Here is a 25,110-nt window from a genome sequence, read left to right on the forward strand (position 1 = left end):
GGAAAAACCACTGACCTGGAAAATAGATCCAGGAGAGATAATTTTAAAATTATTGAACTACCTGAAAGCCATGATCAAAAAAAGAGACTAGATATCATCTTTTAAGAAATTATCAAGGAGAACTGCCCTGATATTCTAGAGCCAGAGGCTAAAATAGAAATTGAAACAATCCACCACTCGCCTCTTGAAAAAGATCCCCAAAAGAAAACTCTCCTAGGAATATTATAGCCAAATTCCAGAGTCCGCAGGTCAAGGAGAAAATACTGTAAGCAGCCAGAAAGAAACAATTTGAATATTGTGGAAACACAATCAGGATAACACAAGATCTAGCAGCTTCTACATTAAGGGACCAAAGGGCTTGGAATATGATATTCCAGAGGTCAAAGGGAGCTAGGATTAAAACCAAGAATCAACTACCCAGCAAAACTGAGTATCATGCTCCAAGGCAAAATATTGACTTTCAATAAAATAGAGGACTTTCAAGCTTTCACAGTGAAAAGACCAGAACTGAATAGAAAATCTGACTTTCAACCACAAAAATCAAGAGCAGCATGAAAAGGTAAACAAGAAAGAGAAATCATAAGGACTTGCTAAAATTGAACTGTTTTGTTTACATTCCTACATGGAAAGATCATATGTATAATTCATGAGACCTTTCTTAGTAGTAGGGTAGTTGAAGGGAATATACATATATATACAGACAGAGGGCACGGGGTGAGTTGAATATGAAGGGATGATATCTAAAAATATAAAATAAAATTAAGGGATGAGAGAGGAATATATTGAGAGAGGGAGAAAGGGAGAGATAGAATAGGATAAATTATCTCACATAAAAGTGGCAAGAAAAGCAGTTCTGTTGGAACGGAAGAGGGGGCAGGTGAGGGGGGAATGAATGAATCTTGCTCTTATTGGATTTGACTTGAGGAGGGAATAACATACACACTTAATTGGGTATCTTACTTCACAGGAAAGTAGGGGGAAGGGAATAAGAAAGGGGGAACGATAGAAGGGAGGGCAGATGGGGGAGGAGGTAATCAAAACCAAACACTTTTGAAAAGGGACAGGGTCAAGGGAGAAAATTGAATAAAGGGGGACAGGATAGGATTGAGGGAAATACAGTTAGTCTTTCATAACATGAGTATTGTGGAAGTGTTTTACATAATGATACACGTGTGGCCTACATTGAATTGCTTGCCTTCCCTGGGAAGGGAAGAAGGGAGAGAATTTGGAAATCAAAGTTTTAAAATCAGATACTCAAAAGAAAAAGTTGTTTTTGCATGCAACAGAAAAATAAGATATATAGGGAATGGGGCATAGAAATCTATCCTGCCCTACAAGAAAGTAAGGGGAAAGAGGATGGGGGCAAGGAGTGGGGTGACAGAAGGAAGGGCTGACTGGGGAATGGGGCAATCAGAATATATGCCATCTTGGAGTGGGGAGGAGGGTAGAAATGGGGAGAAAATTTGTAACTCAAAATCTTGTGAAAATCAATGTTGAAAACTAAAATATTAAATAAGTAACAAAAATATTTTTTTAAAAAGAAGAAAACCAAATTACAAAATTAAAAATGAAAAAGGTGAATTTACCATCACAGAAGATGAGATAAAAGCAACTATTAGGAGCTATTTTGCCCAACTATATGCCAAGAAAACTAACAATCTAAGCTAAATGGATGAATATTTACAAAAATATAAACTGACCAAATTAACAGAACAGAAAACAGAAGGCTGAAATAATTGTATACTAGAAAAGGAAACTAAGGAAGATATAATAGAACTCCCAAAGAAAAAAATCAGGATCAGAAGATTTAAAGTGAATTCTACCAAACATTTAAGGAACAGTTCATTCCAATATTACACAAATTGAAAAAAAAAATATGGAAAGAGCTCCCCTTAATTCCTTTAAAAACACAATACCTAATACCTTGATACCTAAATCAGAGAGAGTCAAAACAAAGAGGAAAAGTGTAGAATAATTTCTGTAATGAATACTGATGTAAAAAAATTAAGTAAAATATTGGAAGAAAATTACAGCACAAAAATGTCACAAAGATCATACACCAGGTTGGATTTATATTAGGAAAGCATGGCTGGTTCAATATTAGGAAAACTATGAGCACAATACAGCATATTGATAACAAAAAATTATACAGTTATCTCAATAAATATGGAAAAAGCTTTTGAAAAAAGTGCAACAACTGTTATTGTTAAAAACCCTAGAAAGCACAGGAATAAAAGGAGCTTTCCTTAAATTGATAAGTAGCATTGATGTAAAAGCAAGACTGTAATGGGGATAAACTAGAAGTTTTTCTAATAAGGCCAAGGGAGAAAAGTTCTCCATTATCACCATTACTATTTAATATTGTACTAGAAATACTAGCTAGATCAATAAGACAAGAAAAAGAAATAGAAGGAATAAGCAATAAGGAAACAAAAAGAACATTTTTGCATATAATATGATGAGTACACTTAGAGAACCTCAGAGTCAACTAAAAAAAATAGTTGAGACAATTAACAACTTCAGCAAACTTGCAATATAGAAAATAAATCCACACAAATCATCAGGATTTTTGTATCACATCAATAAAATCTAGCAGGAAGAGATAGAAAAATGCAATTTAAAATAACTACAGACAGAAAAAATACTTCAGACTCTGCCTTCCAAGACACAAACAGGAACTATGAACACAATTACAAAACACTCTTTACATAAATAAAGACAGATCTAAATAACTGGAGAAATATTAATTGCTCATACACAGGCTAAGCCAATGTAATAAAAGTGACAATACTACCTAAATTAATTTATTTATTCATTGTTACACCAATCAAACAATCAAAGAATTAATATGCGGACCAAAATATAGCAAAATTTATCTGGAGGAAGAAAAGGTCAAGAATATCAAGGGAATCAATAAAAAAAAATGAGGAAGAAGAGAACCTCCCAGTACGAGATAACAAACTATACTACAAAGTTGTGATCATCAAAACAATTTGATACTGGGTTAGAAATAGAGAAGTTAGGTTGATCAACGGAACAGATATCCAGAAACAAATGAGCACAGTAGCCTAGTGTTTGATAAACAAAGATCCAAACTACTGGGGCAAGAATTCACTATTTAACAAAAACTATTGGGAAAACCAGAAAGTAGTCTGGCAGAAACCAGGCACAGACCAAATCTCATCCCATTTACCAAGATAAGTTCAAAATGGGTTCATGATTTAGACATAAAGGGTAATATAATAAGTAAATTAGAGGAGCATGGAACAAATTATTTGTTATATCTCTGGAGAGAGGAAATGTTCATGACCAAACAAGACAGAAGGAGGTTAAAATGGATTAAATGTAAATTAAATGTAAATTAAAAAGGTTTTACACAAACAAAACAAATGCAGCTAAAATTCCAAGAAAAGCAGGAAACAGGGGAAAAACCTCTGTAGCAAGTTTTTCTGACAAAGGTCTCGTTTCTAAAATATATAAGGAATAGAGTCAGATTTACAAGCATAAGAGTCACTCCAATCACTCCCCAATTGATAAATGGTCAAAGAATATGAATAGGCAGTTTTCAGAGAAAGAAATCCTAGATATCAATAGCCATATGAAAAAATGCTCTAAATCACTAATGATATGAAGAATGCAAATTAAAACAACTCTCAGGTACTACTTAACAGTCATAAGATTTGCTAAGGCAATGATAACAACAAAGAGAAATGCTACAAGAGGGTGTGGGGAAATAGGTACACTAATACTCTCTTGGTAGAACTGTGAACTAGTCTAACGCTTCTGGAAAGCAATTCAGAACTATGCCCAAAAAGCCATTAAACTGTGCATATCCTTTAGCGCATTGATACTGCTATTGGGCCTGTACTCCAAAGCAATCAAAGGAAGAGAAAAAGGATCCATATATACAAAAATATTGTTAGCAGCTCTTTTTATGGTGGCAAAGAATTGGAAACTGAAGGGATGCTCATCAACAAGAAAATGGCTAGACAAGTTATGATACATAAATCTGATGGAATACTATATTGTGCTATAAGTAATGATGACGAGGAAAGTTTCAAAAAAACTGGGGAAGACTTGTATGAATTGATGCAAAGTGAAGTGATCAGAACCAGAAGAAAAATTTATACACTGACAGCACTACTGTAAGGATAAATTGTAAAAGACTTCGTAACTCTGATCAACACAATGTCCAATCACAACTCGATGAAACATGGTATCTACCTCTAGATAGAAAACTAATGGACAGCTGACTGAAGGCTATTTTCTGCACTTTCTCGCTCTTTTTTTTGGGGGGGGAGGTAGATATGGCTAATGCAGAAATTTGTTTTGCATGTTTTGCACATTTGTAATGGGTTTTGTATTTCTTGTCTTCTTAATGGGTGGGAGAGGGGAATGAGGAAAGACAGAATATAGAATTGGAAATAAAATTCAATTAAAAAAAGAAGGGAGAGAAATGCATTTTTTCATCTCTTCTTTGAGAACAAGATTAATAATTAACACTACATAGCACTCGGCTCCTTTTTTTGTTCTATTTATATTGTTATAATCAATGTGTATAATGTTAACTACTGGTTCTGCTTACTTCACTCTAGCATCAGTTCATACAAGTCTTTCGATGCTTTGCTGAATTCTTCATATTCATCATTTCCTATGGAGCAATAACACGCAATTACATTAGTGTACAATAATTTGTTGAATCATTCACCAATCAATGGGCATATGCTTTGTTTTCAGGATTTTGCTACCACAAAAAAAAAAATGTTGCTATAAATACTTCGTTTTATATGGGATCTTTGTTTCTTTTTTCTTTACTTCTTTGGAGCATAAGCCTAGCAGTGGGATCTCTTAGTCAATGAAGTACAGACATTTTAGTCACTTTATTAGCATAATTCTAAATTAATTCTTAGAATGGTCAAAACAATTCATAGCCTCACCAATGGTGTATTAGTGTATTTATCATTCCATAGCCCCTCTAACACTGATCATTCCCATTCTTTGTCATCTTTGCCAGTTTGTTAGGTGTAACATCAGAGCTTTTCTAATCTGTTTTTAAAGCAGCTAGATGGTATAGTGGATAGAGTGCCAGGCCTGTAGTCAACAATACTTGAATTCAAATCCAGCCCCAGATACTTACTAACTGCGTGACCCTGGACAAGTCACTTAACCCTGTTTGTCTCAGTTTCCTTATCTATAAAATGAGGTGGAAAATGAAATGGAAAACCACTCCAGGATCTTTGTCAAGAATACCCCAAATGGGCTTTACTTAAATTACTGGATAACAACAACAACAAATTTGCTTTTCTTGAATTATTAGTGATTTAGAGCAGTCTTTCATTCATTGTCAATAGTTTGCAACCCTTTTTCTGAGAACTGTTTGTTCAAATCTTTTGACCATGGATCAATAGAGAATGACAGTCTTACATACTGGTGTTAATAGTTCTCTACATATCTTTAAAGATATTAGTCCTTTGTCAGAGATATATAAAGCAAAGGTTTTTCTTTCAATTGCTTGTTTCCCTTTTTGTTCTAGTTGATTGCTTTTATTTGTGCAAAAGTGATTCAATTTCACATAATCAACACAATCCATTTAATACTTTGCCTCTATCTCTAGTATGGTTAAGAACTTTCCCCTCCAAACCATAGAGCAAATGTTCATTTTTAATGGGCAAACATGAGATGTCTCTATAGTTTCTTCAGAAGCAAATAACAATGGACACACAGCAGATCAAAGAGTAAGCCAGGTATCTGGTACCCCTAAATAGGGGACAGAGAAAGAGATTTTTCTAGGGTAGTAGATGCTGGAGAGAAGACTGTATTAGGTAGCTATGAAAACAAAACTTGTCTAGGTGTAGTAATGCAATGATACTCAAAAGACAGACACATTTAATGTAGCTAAGGGAGAGAAGCCTAGTTTCAGAAAGAGGTAACATTATCAGACTAAAGGGATCCTGAACTGAGTATAATTGGACTTGGGGACTGAACAGGGACATTTTGAGACAAAGGAAATTCAGGAAGATGTATGTTCTAAGTTGAACAGATGTTAACTCTGCACTCACAACTAGATAACTATAACTGCCCACCTTTAAGGGTTAAGAAGTAGTATAATACAGTATTTAGAGAGTTGGCCTAGAGCCAAGAAGACCTGGGTTCAGTGCTTCTTCTGACATATACTGATGGTGTTACCTGCGGACTAGTCACAATCTCTCAGTGCTCAAGGTATATCAGACTGTAAGTTTCAGAGAAGATAATGCCCTGTAACTGGTACAGTTTCCTCATCCAACAATTGCTCATCGAAGAATTCTTTATAAATGAAATTACAGGTTTATTTCCTATTCTGTAAAGCTTGTACCTAAATTCTTATCACTTACAATTTCTTTTGGTATTTAATAAGACTAGTTTTAGAATGATGTTACCAGGATAACTAAGTAGAGGAAGTACAGTAATAAAAAGAGTACCAGCATTTCTAAGGCAACATTCATAGTAAAGAGTTCCAAATCAGGAAACGTACTATACCTTCAGAGTCATTTGAGGTCAAGGCTGAGCATAATGTCCCAAGGCTATACTTCTTTACCTTTGTGACTTTGTTTTCCCACTGGTTTTTCCCTTCCTTCCATTTTGCAAAGATTTTTTTCTTTCTTTTCCCCAGGCATCAATAATTAAAGACATAAATGCGCTATGTGAAAAATGTGGTTTGTTCTCTTAAAAAGCTAAGTATATTACAGACAAAGGTTTTTTTTAACTATCTTCAACATTAGAGTAACATGCAGTATGCCAACTTCCAAAATAATTTCTACCAACTTCTCTTCCTGCCTTATAATATATATATATAATTATATATAAAAAGGTTACGAGTATCTGCTCTAGCTTTCTGAGTACTAGACAAATCTCTTTGTAAAAACAGCTAGAATCTGAATCTTAAAATTTATGCCACTTTGCTCAAAATTTAAGAATAATTCTTTTAAATTTCAAAATATAGTATCCTTTATTACAAATCGGAAGCAGTCTTATTATATAATCAAACTTACTTGAACACTTCAAAATTTTCTTTTTCAATTCAGTGTGACATACTATATGACCTGTGCTGAATGCTAAAACACATAAAAACATTTTTTTAACCACAGTGCCCTCAGAAGCCCAAGTATGAGGCAGTTCACTGTAGTCCTCTAAGATCTGTTATAATCCTGGATTATATGCTGAATTCATGCTTATCAAGTGACTATAGATTTATTCCTATGAATTTATTTCAGTTGTATTCAGTTTCATTCATATGTATTCATGCATTCAAACATCTTTATTTAAACTGAGTACTTACTGATTGCCATGCTAGTGATTCCATGATCCGATGTTCACAACGTTCTAAATGTTTTATCATTTCCCTTGTCAAACTAGCTTCTGCCTTGATAAAGCTTTCAATCACTTTGTAAAAGTCGAATGCTTTTAAATCGAGTACATTCAGAATCCATGGAAAAGATAAATCTGTTCCGGAATCATGACTCTGGTATGTACTCCCTAGAAGTAAAAGAAGAAACCAGATTTACATGTGCACTGTTAAAGTAATAAATCTTAGGCTCAAATCTTAGGCTACACTAGGTTAAAATATTTATTCATCGCCCATGAAATCAAATAGCAATTTCTATTAAAATGAACATGTGAAATTTAGGTGTCCAGAATTATTATTAAGATAAAAAAGTTTTGGAGAATCACTAAAACTTGTGCATAGGAACTGAAATTATTTTTGGCAACATTACCTAACAACCCCAATTCATTAATTAACAATAGCTCATTTAAAGAATCTTTATAGGAGTGGAGCCAAGATGGCGCTGGAAAGCAGGAATTGCCTAGGGCTCTACCCCAGGACCCTTCAAACACTGACAAAAAATGGCTCTGAACAAATTCTAGAACTGCAGAACCCACAAAGTAGCAGAGGGAAGCAGGGTTCCAGCCCAGGACAGCTTGGATGGTGACTGGGTAAGGTCTATCGCGTATGGAGCTGGGAGCAGAGCGGGGCAGAGCCCAGCGTGGGCTGCGCCCAGACCAACCAGACCGGGAGATGAATGGAACAGGCCCTAGAGCCCTGAATCAGTGAGCTGTGGCAGTTACCAGACTTCTCAACCCACAAACACCAAAGACAACAAAGAAGGTTAGTGGGAAAAGCTGTGGGGGACAGAGTGAAAGGAGTTCGGAGTTCGGCCATAACCCCAGGGGCAGCAGAGGTGGTGCAGCTACAGAACTACAACTGTAGTTGCTTCTGGCCCCAGGCCCACCTGCTGGGAGGAATTAAGTGGCAGATCAGAGAGGGAGTGCAGAGCCTGCTTAAGATTTGAGTCAGGTAAGGGTTGGCAGTTCTTGGGAGAGGAGGAGCACTGGTGTGGCAGAGCTTGTTGTGTTGAAATAGCTCTGAAAACAACAGCACATCCCCTCAAGCTTGGAACAAAGTACTCTCTACTCTACAAGCAGTCATACCCTGACGAAAAACTCAAGGGTCAAGCAGTTGGCTGGGAACATGACCAGGCAGCAAAAACAGACTCAGATTCAGACTTTGGAATATTTCTTTAGCGACAAAGAAGACCAAAACATACAGCCAGAAGAAGTCAACAAAGTCAAAGAGCCTACATCAAAAACCTCCAAGAAAAATATGAACTGGTCTCAGGCCATGGAAGAGCTCACAAGGGTTTTGGAAAAGCAAGTTAGAGAAGTAGAGGAAAAATTGGGAAGAGAAATGAGAGAGATGCAAGAAAATCATGAAAAACAAGTCAATGACTTACTAAAGGAGACCCAAAAAATACTGAAGAAAGCACCACCTTAATAAATAGACTAACTCAAATGGCAAAAGAGCTCCAAAAAGCCAATGAGGAGAAGAATGCCTTGAAAAGCAGAATTAGACAAATGGAAAAGGAAGTCCAAAAGACCACTGAAGAAAATACTACCTTAAAAATTAGACTGGAGCAAGTGGAAGCTAGTGACTTTATGAGAAATCAAGATATTATAAAACAGAACCAAAGGAATGAAAAAATGGAAGACAGTGTGAAATATCTCATTGGAAAAACTACTGACCTGGAAAATAGATCCAGGAGAGAGAATTTAAAAATTATTGGACTACCTGAAAGTCATGATCAAAAAAAGAGCCTCTCTTTTTGTAGTAGCTAAGAATTGGAAATCAAGGGGATGCCCATCAATTGGGGAAGGGCTGAACAAGTTGTGGTATATGAAGGTAATGGAATACTGTTGTGCTATAAGAAATGGGGATGATAGAGACTTCATAACAACCTGGAAAAACCTACACAATATAATGCTGAGTGAGTGGAGCAAAACCAGGAGAACATTATACAAAACCACAGATATATGGATTTTGTGAGGACTAACCCTGATAAACTTTGCTCTTCTCAGCAACACAAGGTGCAAAGACAACTCCAAAGGACTCACAATAGAGAATGCTATCTACATCCAGAGAAAGAACTATGATGTATGAACACGCATTGAGGCACACTTTATGCTTGCCCTTTTTTCCCCCTTTTTTTTTCTGTCTTTTGTTTTTGTTTTTGGGTTTTTTTTTTGGTTCTGTTTCTTCTATCTCATGATTCATTCCATTGGTCATAATTCTTCTTCACAACTTGACTAGTGTGTAAATAAGTTCAATGCGAAGTTATATGTAGAAGAAATATCGGATTCCATGCCATCTTGGGGAGGAAGGAGAGGAGGGAGGGAAGAAAATCTAGAACTCAAAGTTATGTAGAACCAGGTGTTGTGAACTAAAAATTAAAAAAAAAATTTAATAAAAAATTAAAAATTAATTTAAAAAAGAGCCCAGATATCATCTTTCAAGAAATTATCAAGAACTGCCCTGATATTCTAGAGCCAGAGGGTAAAATAGGAATTGAAACAATCCACCAATCGCCTCCTGAAAAAGAACCCAAAAAGAAAACTCCTAGGAATATTGTCGCCAAATTCCAGATCTCCCAGATCAAGGAGAAAATACTGCAAGCAGCCAGAAAGAAACAATTTGAGTATTATGGAAACACAATCAGAATAACACAAGATCTAGCACCTTCTACATTAAGGGACCAAAGGGCTTGGAATATGATATTCCAGAGATCAATGGAGCTAGGATTAAAACCAAGAATCACCTATCCAGCAAAACTGAGTATCATGATCCAAGGCAAAATATAGACTTTCAATAAAATAGAGGACTTTCAAGCTTTCTCAGTGAAAAGACCAGAACTGAATGGAAAATTTGACTTTCAAACACAAAAATCAAGAGAAGCATGAAAAGGTAAACAATAAAGAAAAATCACAAAGGACTTACTAAAGTTGAACTGTTTTGTTTATATTCCTACATGGAAAGATCATATGTATAATTCATGAGACCTCAGTATTAGGGTAGTTGAAGGGAATATACATATATACATATATATATATATATATATATATACATACACATATACATATATAGATATATAGATATATCTATATATATAGACAGAGGGTACACGGTGAGTTGAACATGAATAGATATCTAAAAAAATAAAATAAAATTAAGGGATGAGAGAGGAATATATTGAGAGAGGGAGAAAGGGAGAGATAGAATGGGGTAAATTATCTCACATAAAAGTGGCAAGAAAAAGCAGTTCTGTTGGGAGGGAAGAGGGGGCAGGTGAGGGGGAATGAGTTAATCTTGCTCTCATCGCATTTGACCTGAGGAGGGAATAACATACACACTCAATTGGGTATCTTACCCCACAAGAAAGAAGGAGGAAGGAGATAAAAAAGGGGGGATGACAGAAGTGGAGGCAGATAGGGGGAAGAGGTAATCAAAAGCAAACACTTTCGAAAAGGGACAGGGTCAAGGGAGAAAACTGGATAAAGGGGGATAGGATAGGAAGGAGCAAAATATAGTTAGTCTTCCACAACATGAGTATTATGGAAGGGTTCTGCATAATGATACACATGTGGCTTATGTTGAATTACTTGCCTTCTTAGGGATGGTGGGTGGGGAGGGAAGAGGGGAGAGAATTTGGAACCCAAAGTTTTAAAAGAAGATGTTCAAAAAAAAAGTTTTTGCATGCAACAGAGAAATAAGATATACAGGCAATGGGGCACAAAAATCTATCTTGCCCTACAAGAAAGTAATGGAAAAGGGGATGTGGGGGAGTGGGGTGACAGAAGGGAGGGCTGACTGGGGAATGGGGCAATCAGAATATATGCCATCTTGGAGTGGGGAGGAGGGTAGAAATGGGGAGAAAATTTGTAATTCAAACTTTTGTGAAAATTAATGCTGAAAACTAAATATCTGCTACATATAAGACATTATGCTAATAACTGGAGGGACTAGATATGAATATAATTATTACGAAAATCAGAATAAAGTTCAGAAGAGAAGTACAATATGATGTTATGAGAACTCAAAGAAGAGAGATCACTTCCAGCTATGGGGATTTCAAAGAAGACTTCAAAGAATAGGTCACATTTGAACTGGACAGGACTTAAACAAGCAGAGATGGAAGTTCATACCAGGCACAGAGAATAGTGTGAACAGAGACACAAATGCAGGAAAACAGGGTCAAGGGATGACAAAGTAATTCAGGTTGGCTGGAACTACATGAGGAAAAGTAAAATTTAAGGCTGCTTGAATAACGTAAAACTAAAAATTTTATTCAGCAAAACTATCTAACCCATTTAATAAGTATTTGTTGGAAACCTACTATGTGCTATGTGGTGGGAACAGACAGTTTCTGTCTTTAGGGGGCTTTCAAGAGAGTACATGCACAGAGCTAAGTATATATAAAAAACATATAGCATAAATATAAAGTTATGGAATCATAGATTAAGAGCTGGAAGGGATTTTAGAAGTAATGTAGTCCAACACCCTCATTTCACAAATGAGGAAACTGAATCAACTCTCTAAAAATTATAAGTAACTTTTATAAGTATATGTAAGTATAATTGTAATTATAAGTTACTGATCTGTATGAGCAGAAGTAGGTTGATAATAATAATAACTATTATTATAGCTAGCATTTATGGAGCCTTTTGCAGGACTTTCATACATTATCTCGCTTAATCCTCACAATAGTTCTAGGAGGTAAGTGCTGTTATTATCTCTATTCTATAGATGAGGAAGCTGAGGCAAATAGAGGTGAAATAACTTGCCCAGGTTTATAGTGCCTAAAGCAGGATTTGAATTCAAGTTTTCCTGGCTCCAAAACCAGCTCTCTCTGCTTTGTGCTACCTGTCTGTCTCAAATTCATCCCCTGTAGGTCTCTGCCATCAATGAAATAAAAGGTTTGGATCAAAAAAAAAAAAGCAAAGTAATTTGGGGAGGGAGGTTGGGAAGAAGCAGTTAGACCAGTCACATGGTCATGTACTTTAGGAAGATGAACTGAACAGTTGTGTGGATGGAGTAGAGAAGGGAGAGGCTGGATAAAGAGGAATCAACAAAGAGATCATTGTAACAGTCCAGAAAAAGGGGTGAAGACAGATTAAATTGGTATATTGTCAGTAAAAGGAAAGAAGTTGAAATATTCGAGAGATACAGTGGAAGTACAATAAATAATAACACTTGGCAACTAATTAGAAAGAAGGGGAGGGGAGTGACGGTAAGTGACAGCACAGAACCAAGGATGACTCTGAGCTTATAAACTGGATGAATGGAAGAATGTTAGTGCTTTCATCAGAAAGAGCAGAATCTGGAGGGGGAAGACATGCAGTGAGACAAGTCAGTGAGGGAGGGAGGGAAAAAGGAGGAAGAGCGTATGGAAGAGTTATGTTTTAAATAGACTGAGTTTGAGATGATTATGGGACATTTAGGTATAGAGGTCTAGCATGGAGCTGGTGAAGGACTAGTGCTCAGGAGGGAAATAAAGGTAAGGTATATAGATTTGGGAATCAGATGCATAAAGATAACTGAAATCTTGAAAGTTGATACAACAAAGAATTAAAGTGTAGAAAGGTTCAAGACAGAGTCCTAGGATACACCCTCCAAAAGGAAAACGTAGGGATACTAATGATGAACCTGCAAAGCAGACTGAGAAGGAGCAGTCAAGTTGGTAAAAAGAGAACTGGGAGAAAACAGTGTTATGAAAACCCAGGAAAGAGAGTGATTAGAATAGCGGTTCTTAACAGTGAACTTTTAAAAAAATATATTTTGATAACCATATTTCAGTGTAATCAGTTTCCTTTGTAATCCTGTGTATTTTATTTAATGCATTTAAAAACATCATTCTGAGATGGGAAATATGTTTCACTATGCTGCCAAAAGGGTCTATGACCAAATAAAAAAAAAGATTAAGAACCTCTGATTTAAAAGGAGGGAGCTATCAACAGTATCAAAAGCTGCAAAGAGATCAAGGACAAAGAATGAAAAGCAGTCATGGATATGGCATGAATGAAATAACAACATTTTGGAAAACAATTATAATTTTATTGATGACAGTGAAGATTTTTGACTTTTACAAGATGATACATTGATTACTCCCTCATATAGAAACTGCATAGGGCTTCCAAAGCAAACAGACTGGCCTGACTTTAGTTTTCTTTTAAGTCTTTACATTGTCAGACCTCTTTTCAAGGAGTTCAACAGGTACTATCTCATAAATTCTGTATGCCAAGCCTTAGGAACCCAACATATATTTAAATAATTCAGATTGTTAGTCCCTTAAGTAAATTTTCTGTTTAGATGTTATTCACAAGTACAGACCTGACTTAAAATCTTAACCTGTTAATAAGAAACAACAACAAAAAGTAGATCACAGTCTCTTATAAATTCTGGATCCAATAAAAACAGTTTAATTTCCAATTAGACTTACTAGCATATGTGGCCATTACAACCTCAACAGCACAAGCCAATAAAGATGTGTGGAAGATGTTATCATTCAGAAGTTTGCTGAAAAATAAGTGATGAAAACATTATTTTTTGTTTAACAAAAAAAGAAAAGTTTCTACTAAAGTTAAGAAAATTCACCTGAAGTTCTGAATAGATAAACGTTCTTCTTCCTAAAATAAAAAACAAAACAATGTAAATTGAAACTTTTTCCATTAAAGTATTAAATGGCATTCTATTCCACAAATATTTATTAAGTACCTATGAGTAAGGCATTATACTAGGGACAGGGAAATACAACGATGAAATAAGATACACTGCTTGGCCTGAGTTTAAAATCAAATTAGACAAATAAAAAAATAACTGTTGCAAGAGGGATAGTGATAGGCCAAAAAAGGGGTCCACACAAAGTGCTATGTGAATTTTGAAGAGGAAACACCTCGAGCTGAATGAAGTGAGGAAGGTGACACTGAGGTGAGTCTCAATGGAAGGGACACCAAAAGGCAGAACTGAAGGGAAAGAAGGACGTTTCAGACATGGGGTATGCTATGAACAAAGGCATAACAATTGGAAAGGACTGCAACATAGAGTGTATGACAGAGAGTAGAGTTCAATAAGGTTGAAAATTTGGATTGGATCCAAAAGGCTATGTGTTTAAAAACCAGGATACGGTCCTATATTCTATTTAGTAAGCAACAGTGAGGAAGACGTTTTTGGACAGAAGAGTCACACCATTAGAGCAGTGCAAAAAAAAAAAGTTAAGAAGTTAATGTTGTGGTAAGGAGGCTATTACAGAGAAGCTGAATGCCTGAACTATGGTGTATGAAGAAAGAGCGAAAAGAGATGAATTAGAGCAATATCTTAATAGGACAAGAGAATGGTTGTGTGGGGTGAAGGAAAAAGAAGAGTTAAAATTAATTTCAAGGCTAAAAACCTGGGGGACAGTTACAACAGTGATGTTACTGAGAAACAAAGAAGCCAAGGGTAAAGCAGTTTTTTGGGGGAAAGGAATGGGTTTACTTTTAGAAATATGTTTTAAGTTATTGGATAGATTTCTAGACAGATATATTTGGCAACCACTGAAATTTACCAAATATCAGACAAGAAAACCAGAAATCTCGGCTTTTGCCACATCCCTTTGAAAGGACTGAGTCTCAAATCTATTACAATCTGGTTTAGGTAGCAGGTGTTGTCAAATCTTTTCGGGTCATTGTAGATAGATCCACGCATAGAGGCAACCATGAGCAAGCACAGCACCAAGAATATCAGGGTTACAGTAATTACTAACTGGGTGTCTAACTTGATGGTTATAAACAGGCAGTTTTTTCCCTTCCTCCTTTTTTTTTTTCCACATTAAGGCACTTTTCACTTAGCAGGCACTTAATAAATAGTTAGTATGCCCAGGAAGGCAGTAGAAAGATCTCTCAATTGTTAAGTTGACAAATAGTTGCCCTGATACTTCCTCAGCAAGAGCCATCAACTTTTCTGTTCTTCTTTTGACCCTTACTGGATGGTCTCTTCATCTGAGAACACATTATCTTTCTTTGGAGGATAAGTATCACCATGTTCCTCAAAGAGTCCAGCTTCTCCCATTTCGGGAACAGCCTCATATCTTTAAGCAGGTCCATATGGTAGCTCTTTCTTTTCTCTTTAATACATTCCTCTACTTTACAACATAAGAAGGTCATGGTCCTGCTCTGAGTTTTTAGATTTATTTTTCTCTTTTTGTTTTTATACTGAAGCCCTTCTTTGTTTTTTGGAGGGGTTTTTGTTGTTTTTCCCATTTGCCTCTTAAGGAACACTATATTCTCCCTGGTAAGCTGGCAAGTACAGAGGTGTTCTTTAAGCCCCATTTACTTTCTCTTAGAGGAAGAAGACAAAGCTGGTGCTTTAATTATTGATACATTATTAGGCTGCTTCAAAAATCTAATCTGATACATTCTACTCACTACAAAATATTTTCCTTTTCTCCACACTTTCCAAAAGTAAGGTCTTCAAACCTTTATTGTTTGTACTGAATTTAACTGAATTCTTACTAATAACTCTTAGAGGTAACTTCCCTATAGTGTTTAACCTAATTAGCCCTTTCTCACGACATTTTCACTTTAAGTCAGTGAAGGCAGAACAGTGATAGTAGGTTAGGAGGACAGATTAAAAAGCTAAAAACCACAGTAAGGGTGAAAAATGGATTTGGAAAAAGTAAATGATATGGAGAGGTAAATGTTCAAAGAGAGGAACTTCAGACATTCATAATCTTGAAAGTAGAACAGTCTTAAATGCTGAGGTAAAAGCTGTGACTACCTTTTGAATCTCTGAAGTAGAAGAGAAATGGAGGTTATGGAAGTCAAATAGTTCGGGGAACTATGTGGACAGGGTTTTAAAAGAGGTATTATCATGGATGACGAAATCTCTAAGAATGATTGCAGAAATAAAGAGAAGAGGAAGATATGAAAGTCTTTGAGAAAGGTTAGAGGGTAGAGTGGAGGCTGGTAGATTATAGACAGTGATTAAGAAAGAGTGATATGATCAGATAGCATGGATTTCAATTCTAATATATTAAGTCTCACTTACTGATTTAAGCATAGATTCCATAACTCTGTAGTACAATCGCACTCCAAGTTTGTATCGCTTTAAAAAAACACACACACACACAAAACACAAAGAAGTGTGAAATACCATTGCTTTAGAAAAAACACAGAAAGATCAGAGATCTTGATATACACTAATGATCGCTCAAAGAAACAGGACTGCCAATGGATCATGAAAGCTAAAAGCAGAAAAACTAAAGAAAAATATAGTGTTCATTATATTAAAAAATTGTGTTTCTAACCCACCATTGATAGGGTATATTTTATTGTGCTGTCACTAGCAATAGTAGATTTATACTGATAGTTTCTGTTTTCTTACCCAATCCACCATGCAGTCATTTGTAAAAAAGCTAAGTTAAAGAGTACAAGCTTTGGCCATGAAACAGATTAGAGATTACCAGCACATACAAGGTTTGAACCTGGGTTTGGTTTTTTTTTATCATTAATACCATGATTTAACTGGATGAACTGGTTAAGCAGCCAAGTTTATTTTGGGATAGAAATACATACAGTATATTCCATTATTCCAAAAAGTAAACATTCACCATATACTTCCACCTCAGAGGATTTACAGTTATTTTGTAAAAGCAGTGATAGAAGAAAAATATAATCAAACCTCACACCCATGGCCTTTTACATATATATTGCACTTTATATTTTTCAAAAGACTTTAGAGTACATGTGTTTTGTCCTACCTCAACAACCTTGCATAACTGTCATCCTCATTTAGTGAAGGAAGAAACTGAACCTCAGTGCAGTTAAATGATATACCCAGGGTCTCAAAACTAATTAAAAACTAATTAATGTTGAAGCCATGCCTAGAATCCAAATTTCTTGATTCCTAGCCTATCTACTGAACCATGATACCTGCAAAGAACCAGAACAGACAAATGAGTTAAGTGGATTCCAATTGTCTGACTTTCTGATTACTGACCCAAAGGTAAGGCATTTAGTGAGCTGAGGTCATTACAGGACGACAGCTGGGAATAGTTTTAAATTATGCCCTCTTTTGACAAAAGAATAATGGCTTAATAAGCTTTACTTGATAGTATTAATCAATAAGTCATTTATTAAATACCTACAGTGTACCAGGCACTCTGTTAGGTGATAAGGAAGAAAGACAAATTGGATTGCTACCTGTGATCCAATTTCTGCACATCCCTGTCCAACAGCCTCAGCAAATTTCTCTTTAAAGATGCGTCCAATATTCTCAACTCTTTTCAGGATACTTTCCTTAGGATTGACAGTGCAATTCTTTACAGAAAAACAAAAGGAAAAAATGATTTAAAAATGATTAATTATCTAAGGAATATTCCTTAATTTAGAAATTATTCACTATGACTTGATTAATGTTAAATAGTAATTTAAAGGCAGTCACAAATAAATCCTGAAAATCCTAGATATCTAATGTTCAAACTTTCAGATTCAAATATCTTTATAAAATATCTCAGATAAATGCTGATTCATACACTGCCATCAAAATAGAACAAATGCATTGTCTGTCATTCATTACATTTTGGCTCAAGGCAGAATGCAATCTTACATTGAAATAAGAAATAAGATTTTCTGATGGTTGATCACTTGCTGAATTTAGTATCATCACCAACTGTTGGATAGTATTCATGACAGCCCTGAAGGAAAAGAAATAAAAAGTAAAAAATGCTAAGTCCTGAAGAAATAGTAAAAGGAAAAATTACTTATCTGACAAACTTAAACCTGATCTGCAAACTCACTATCTCAATTTGTGTTCCACCAGCTTCCTAAAACACACACACTCCACAAAGAATAGTATGAATAGCTACTGTTTAAAAGATATAATTAAACTGGACATCTATCTCAATATATTAGCCAGTATATTTCTAAATGCATAATTAGTTTATTAATAAAATTATATCAGTGAGAAATTTAACAATAATTTTAACATACAATGATATTTTGTTTTGGGGGAAAATTAGTTAAACTCGTATAAAGTGGCACCATTTAAACATGAACAACTGTCAGTAAGTATTAGAAGCTACTCTATTAGTTAAAGTAGTGTTCTGGTGGAGGTCCCCTTACTAGAGACCTTCAAAATGAATATGTAAAGAAATATAGAAACATTAGTCCCAGATAATTTCAGCATTCATCACTTGAAGTTGATCCCCTCAAATCCCTCATAGCTTTGGTTTTACTTCAAATAGTTTCTATTTTTGAGATAACAGATATGGCAAGCGCTTTAAGAACTCCAAAGCACTATATAAATGTGCTTTACAACTAGTTTGAAAATTGTGGATAGGAGAGGAGTTGAGCAAAAGTATGTCTAATTGTAGAGGATAAGAAAATGTTTAACTGGAAGATACATCAGAAAGCATCAATCTCTCGTTTTACAAAAGAGGATACAGTAAAGGAGCAGTTAAGTGACCTGTCCAGGGTTACACAACTAAGTCCAGCGGAAAGGCCCAATCTAGAAACCAGTACTCTTGATTCTAGGGTAAATTCTCAGGTCATTTCCCACTATGCCCGAAGTATTTAAGCACCAACAAAACAGTAAATGCTACATAAAGAATAATAGTAAAAAGTTAAAAAAAAATAGAAGACCTATACCTAACAGGAGTCTGTGGAGGAATTAGAGGCATCTCTTCATCAGGATGATTTTTTCTTGGTGTACTCTCCATTTCAAAACTACAAAAGGACAAAAATGTCACTATTTAACACAAAGTCCTTGATCCTGAAAAGAAGTGAACTGATGAAACTTACAAGTTCTTCCATACAGGTCAAAAGAACAAAATAATACTTTCTTCAACCAATTAAATCTTATTTATTGTTTAATTGAATTGTACGAAGAAAACTGCAATAAAAATAAGTGATAGTATATGGACCCATGAATAATCTGCCTGAATGTAACATCAGACATGTCTACTTTAACTGTTTCTCTTTGTTACAAGAATTCTATTACATGTGTGTGAGTAGAAGTTGAAGAAGGAATTGTATTGATGGTTTTTTTAATCAATAAAACATGAAAATAAACCTGCCTGGAAGAGGATTATGATTTCTGATTTTAGCAGGGTTACTTATATATGTATTTCTAGAAAATATTTCACTAAGTACCTGAAATGCAGATATAATAATAATCTTCTAAGAACTTAAGTGTCAGATTTATTTTCTCTTTAATAGTACTATTAAGCAAACCAAGGTTCAAAAGACATAAAAGTTCATCTTCTATCATGATGTCATTCTTAAGTTACAGGAGAAACCACATTTTGAAAGTAAGTATTGTTTTAACTTAGGTGATATTCTGAATTTAACTGTACTAAGATTTTTGGAATACCCTATATAAAGCAATTTCATGCCAGAGGCTCGTTACAATGGAATTTCATGTGAAAATGAAAGGAGATACTAAAGTTCAATATGATCACAAAATCAAAATGTTATATAGTATTTTCAAGAATTCCAACCTTAGAATTCGGTTATTTTTAAAAACTTGATTTTATTTACGTAAGAATTTGAGATAAGGCTTTTATGCTTAAAAAGTGACCAAGTAATGAAATAGTTGGGAGATTATTTTTGATAGTATATTTTTAAAAAATTCCTTAAAAACACCTTAAACATCTTTTGTATGAAAAACATACAAAAGGAAAGTTGTTGATATATTTGGTTTATATAAATAGAAGCCATTTCTCCCCATCCCCCATATAATCCTATAACTGAGAAGAAGAAAAGAAAGAGTGAAAAGAAGTACTCTGGTTGTAAAATCCAAATATAACAATAACCTTCTTTTGGAACATTTGTTAATGGCCAAGGATTTTTTTTTTGTTAAGTTACTCTAAATAACATTTCTATCTAAATTGCCTACTAAAATACATGCCAGGAAAACTAGCATATTGTCATCCTTTTGGGGTTGCTAGTTTCTTTTTAAGTCTCTTTTTAAGATATCTAAAGAATATCAACAAATAAAAATAAAAATTTGCCTTTTACATACAGAATTACAAATATGTGGCATACCTATCAATGGAATCAACTTGAAGAGTTTTATCATGATCTAGAAAGAGTCTTGCATCCATATCTTTGTTTTTAAGGTAAATTTCTTCATATTGTTTAGAGAGATTTTCAACCTCAAAAAAGGAGAAAATTAATATTTTAAGTGAATTATATATATGAATATATATATCAATATATGGAAGCACATTTTGATTCAAGAATTTTAACAATAATAAAATGTACATTGAATTTTATATATTAAAAATCCATGCAGCATAAATATGGTTGATCTAAAGATGATTTGCAAAAAAAATATATTTAAAATATATAGCTTCAAGTTTTTTAGGCTAATATATGTTCACACATTGGCTAATTAACTTGTAGAGCAACCAATAATGTAAATTACAATAGATTTTGCTTTTTTTTAACCAAAAAAATGCCAAGATCTAGCAAACGATACCCCCAAAATGAAGTAATCTAATTTTTATGAATATGATACACTTTAAACCTTTTCAACATGTTGTCATTTTTCAAACCCTTAACAAGTCTGCATATATTCCAACACTATTCCCATAATCCTTTGGCTTCAAGTAACTCCCTTCAGTCAAACATCCCAGAGATATACTTAGGCAATACAAGTACCCTCAATAGAATATGACCCACTCTACAAAATCCTAAATGTTGATACACACTTCTCAACTGCCTCAATCACAGTGTTATTTACATTAACTCTACCAATTAAGTTTCTTCTCCTAAAATATGTAACTGATTTTTAAAATTATTGTTGAATAACATCGTATTTAACATTTTTCCTCAGTGAGATGCCTTGGGTTCACATCTATTGCTATTTATCAGATTAGTGGTGGGAGGAGAATGTTGTGAATAGGGAGAAATGTAGAAATGATTATGGAAGACAAAATTTAATTATTTAAATATATTTCATTTTAAATTGTATAGAAGAAATAAACATCTAATCCACAGCTTCCTAACCTTTTTTTCATCATGGACTCCTTTGGTCTAGTGAAATCTATGGACCCTTTCTCAGATAATGTCGTTAAATGCATAAAACAAATTACATAGATTCCAAAGGAAACCAATTATTCAGGAAATAATTGTCAATTTTTTTTTTCAACAACCACAGAGGGTCCAGGTTAAGCACTCCTGAATTAGTTAACCCCTTTAAAAAAATGAAGGTAACAACTTCAAATGAAGAAATTTAGAGTACCTGGATAACAAAAATAACATCACCTGCCTTCCTTAAAGGTAGTTCAGAAGGTCTTGAAAGAAAGCAGAGAGAAACATAAACCTGTTTCTTTGTAATACAAAGAAATACTATTTCTTTGAAAGGGAGGCTAAAGAATATGAGATTAGGCCAGAGAATTTAAGAGCCTAAGAATCACTTGGGGGCATTTAGACCTCCAGTACCAAAAGGCTCTAAAGAAAAATTTAATACTTGTTTTCAACAATAGCTTATATTTAGCTTCTGAAAACAATTAAATTGGCATGGAACCACTAGCAGGTAAGGGAAAGATAGCAAGCCTGTATTTAAAGGGGCTGAGAAGTCTGCTGCTGAACAGTTCTATATAGATTACTTCATATAAACTTAACTAACTTGTGTTATCGAAATAAATATTTTTATTTTATCAATCATTGAAATGGAACAAACACCATCTATGAACCAGGAATTATCACTAGGTTCTAAGGATACAAATACAAAGAAATAATCCCTACTCTCAACAAGCTTACATTCTCATATAAAAACACATCTCTGTGTGTGTGTGTGTGCGTGCGTGTGCGTGTGTGTGTGCGTGTGTGCGTGTGTGTGTGTGTGTGTGTATTAAAGAGAATAAACACAAGGCAGTAAGGGAGGAAAGCACTACAGTTGAGGAGACCAGAAAAGGCTTCAGGTAACAGGTGCTGCTTCAGGGATTCTAGGAGGTGAGAGTGAGGAAATACAGCATTGGGGACATAGGAGTTAACTACTCCTTAGCTTTTAAAGCCTTTCACATCCTGGCTGCAATCAAGCTTTCTATACTCACACTACTTTATTCTCTTCTTGAACACTCTGGGGTTCAGCAAGACCGACACTCCAGCTGTTCCTCATACCCTCCACCTCCCACCACCTTCACACAAGGTGGGCACCATACCTGCAATGCGCTCTCCCTTCATTTCTTCCTCCAAAACTCTAATGAAACGAGACCTTCCAAACAAAGCCTTTTGTAATCACTCTTATCTGCCAATACCCTCTGTCCACAAAATACACCTTGTATAAATTTTATATGTTATCTCCCCCCAAAGAATACAAGTTCATCCCCAACACTTAGTGCAGTGACTGGAACAGAGTAGGTACATATTAAAAAGTGCTTATGGAATGAATAATGTTTTTAGCATTTGTAACATTCTTACTAATTATTTTTCTCAAAATTAAGACAATCTGAAAATAAAGCTGAAATGAGCTCATTTCTCTCCCAGTTTGACATTCTACAGGTCAATTCTCTATTAGATAACATCAATGCCATTCTTTCTGAACTCTGATCATCAGATATAACCTCTTTCTCTGTCTTCTGTTCTTGTACAGAAATGTTTGTGTTTATTCAGTCAATCAATAGTCATTTAATAAGCACTTACTATGTGCCAGGCATTCTGCTAAGCACTAGGAATACTAAGAAAAGCAAAAAAAAAAAAAAGTCCTTGTCCTCAAGAAGCTTACATGCTAATGGTAGAGAGAACATGTAAATAACCAGGTACATACTAACACAGAGCAAATAGATGGAAGGCAGCCTGAAAGCAGAAGCATTAGGAGCTGAGGAGGCCTGGAAGATGAGATTTGAGCTGAGTCTTGAGGGAAGCCAGTGAAACTAGGAGGCAGAGCACAGCCAAGGCAAAGGTTCAGAGACAGGTGATGGAATATTGTGTTCAAAGAACTTCAAGTAGATGAGCTCATGGAGTGTGTGGAAAGAAGTCAAGTATAAGAAGACTGGAAAGGCAAGAAGGAGCCAGGTTATGAAGAGCTTTAAATACCAGAGGTTATGTTTGATCCTAGAGGTCAGAAGGAGCCACTAGAATTCAATGGAAGGAGGTGGAGGTGGGTATTACAGTGACATAGTTAAACTTACACTTTAGAAAAGTCACCTTAGCAGTTGAGTAGAGGATGGAGTAGAGAGAGGAGAGACTTTAAGCACGGAGACAAGTTAGAAGGCTATTGGTGATAGTCTAGGAAAGAGGTGATGAGGGCCTGAATTAGGGTTGTGTTTTTATGTCAGGTATTGTAAAAGGAAAAATGACATGGTTTAGCAACTGATCGCATACATGCAGTCTGTGAGAGTGAGGAGTGGAAGATGACGCCAAGTTTGAGGGTTTGGGTGACTAGCAGAATGATGCTATCTTGAATAGTAATAGGTAAGTTCAGAAAGGAAAAGTTTTGAGGAGGATAGATAATGAGTTCTGTTTGAAGGTGCCTATAAGACGTCCAGTTCAAAACATTCAAGAGGCAGTTGGAGATATGTGCCTGTGGATTGGCAGAGAGACTAGAGCTAGACAGGCAGACCTGAGAATCAGTGCACTGGATGATAACTGAACCCATGAGAGATAATGAGCTCACCCAGTCAGTGTGACAAAGCAAAAAGGACAGCCTTGGGAGACATCCATGATCAGTGAGAGTGACATGAATGAAGAATCAATAGAAACTAAGAAGGAATGGCAGGACAGATGGAGGAGAACCAGAAGAAAGCACTGTCATAAAAACCTAGAGAGGAAAGAGTGTCCAGGAGGTGATCAACACTGTTAAGTGCTACAGACAGGTAAAGAAGAATCAGGATTGAGAAAAGGCCATTAGACTTAGTAATTAAGTGATCACTGGGAACTGTGGAGAGGGCAGTTTCATTTGAATGATTTGGTCAAAGAAGCCAAGTTATCAAGGTTAGGAATAGTGAAAACAGAAATACCTAGTATAAATAATTTTCTTGAAGAATTTAGGAGAGATATAGTGGGAAGGACAGGATCAATTAAGGGATTTTTGTAGGAATCTGGGAAGAAAACAGCAGTGAGGGAGAGATGGAGAGTGAAGATAAAAAGTGGGTTTAATTTTCTGGAAAAGATTGTGGGGAGAGATCCAAATGTGCATGTAGAGGAGTTAGCTTTGGCAAGGAAAGGGGCCAGAAGTGGCCAATTAATAAACATTTATTAAGTGCCAAGCACTGTGCTAAGAGCTGAGGATACAAATACAGAAAAGAAGGATAGTCCCTGCCCTTAAGAAGCAACAGCAGAAGACAACACAAAAAATGAAGCTGAAGAAGAGCAGAAGACAAAAGGTACTCAGAATGAGGGCCTGACGAAGTCTGGAGCAGTGTAGCCAGGTGGAAAATGAAGAGATGGCTGGGATGAAGGTTTGGGGAGGAACAGGATTAGGGTTGGCTTTGACAAGGAGAAAGGCCACCTCTTCATTATAAACAACAGTGAAGTGGGAAAGAGGAGGAGAAGATGTCTGAATATGAGATGAGGAGGGGAGAAAGGGAGCTCTTGGCAAATGGCCTCTAATTATTCATGAGGCAAGATCTTCAGCTGAGAGGGTAGAGGTTGTAGCATGGGAAGCCTGAAGAGGCCTAGGAAAGTTTAGAACAGCTGCCATGGAGAATAGGATAGTGAATCAATTAGAGAGGAATAGGATGTTTGCCTTACTACCTTGAGGGCCCAGTTGAGATTAGAATCACTGGATGAAATATTGTTATATTTTTCCAGGTCATGTTC

General features: G+C 35.4%; 1 protein-coding gene across 1 annotated transcript in view; it reads right to left on the minus strand.

Annotated features, from left to right (window-relative positions):
• Nucleotides 1-25,110, minus strand: part of RB1 (RB transcriptional corepressor 1) — a 181,577-nt gene that overhangs the window by 96,886 nt on the left and 59,581 nt on the right. The window contains exons 10-17 of the mRNA XM_036746636.1: nt 20,389-20,498; nt 18,991-19,068; nt 17,951-18,038; nt 17,545-17,661; nt 16,391-16,447; nt 13,961-13,992; nt 13,806-13,882; nt 7,316-7,512 (exon numbers count right to left, since the gene is read on the minus strand). Coding sequence (XP_036602531.1) covers nt 7,316-7,512; nt 13,806-13,882; nt 13,961-13,992; nt 16,391-16,447; nt 17,545-17,661; nt 17,951-18,038; nt 18,991-19,068; nt 20,389-20,498 — 756 coding nt within the window. The remainder of the gene's footprint in view (nt 1-7,315; nt 7,513-13,805; nt 13,883-13,960; nt 13,993-16,390; nt 16,448-17,544; nt 17,662-17,950; nt 18,039-18,990; nt 19,069-20,388; nt 20,499-25,110) is intronic.

Source organism: Trichosurus vulpecula, chromosome 2 (assembly GCF_011100635.1).
Source record: "Trichosurus vulpecula isolate mTriVul1 chromosome 2, mTriVul1.pri, whole genome shotgun sequence".
In the NCBI taxonomy this organism is placed as follows: Eukaryota; Metazoa; Chordata; class Mammalia; order Diprotodontia; family Phalangeridae; genus Trichosurus; species Trichosurus vulpecula.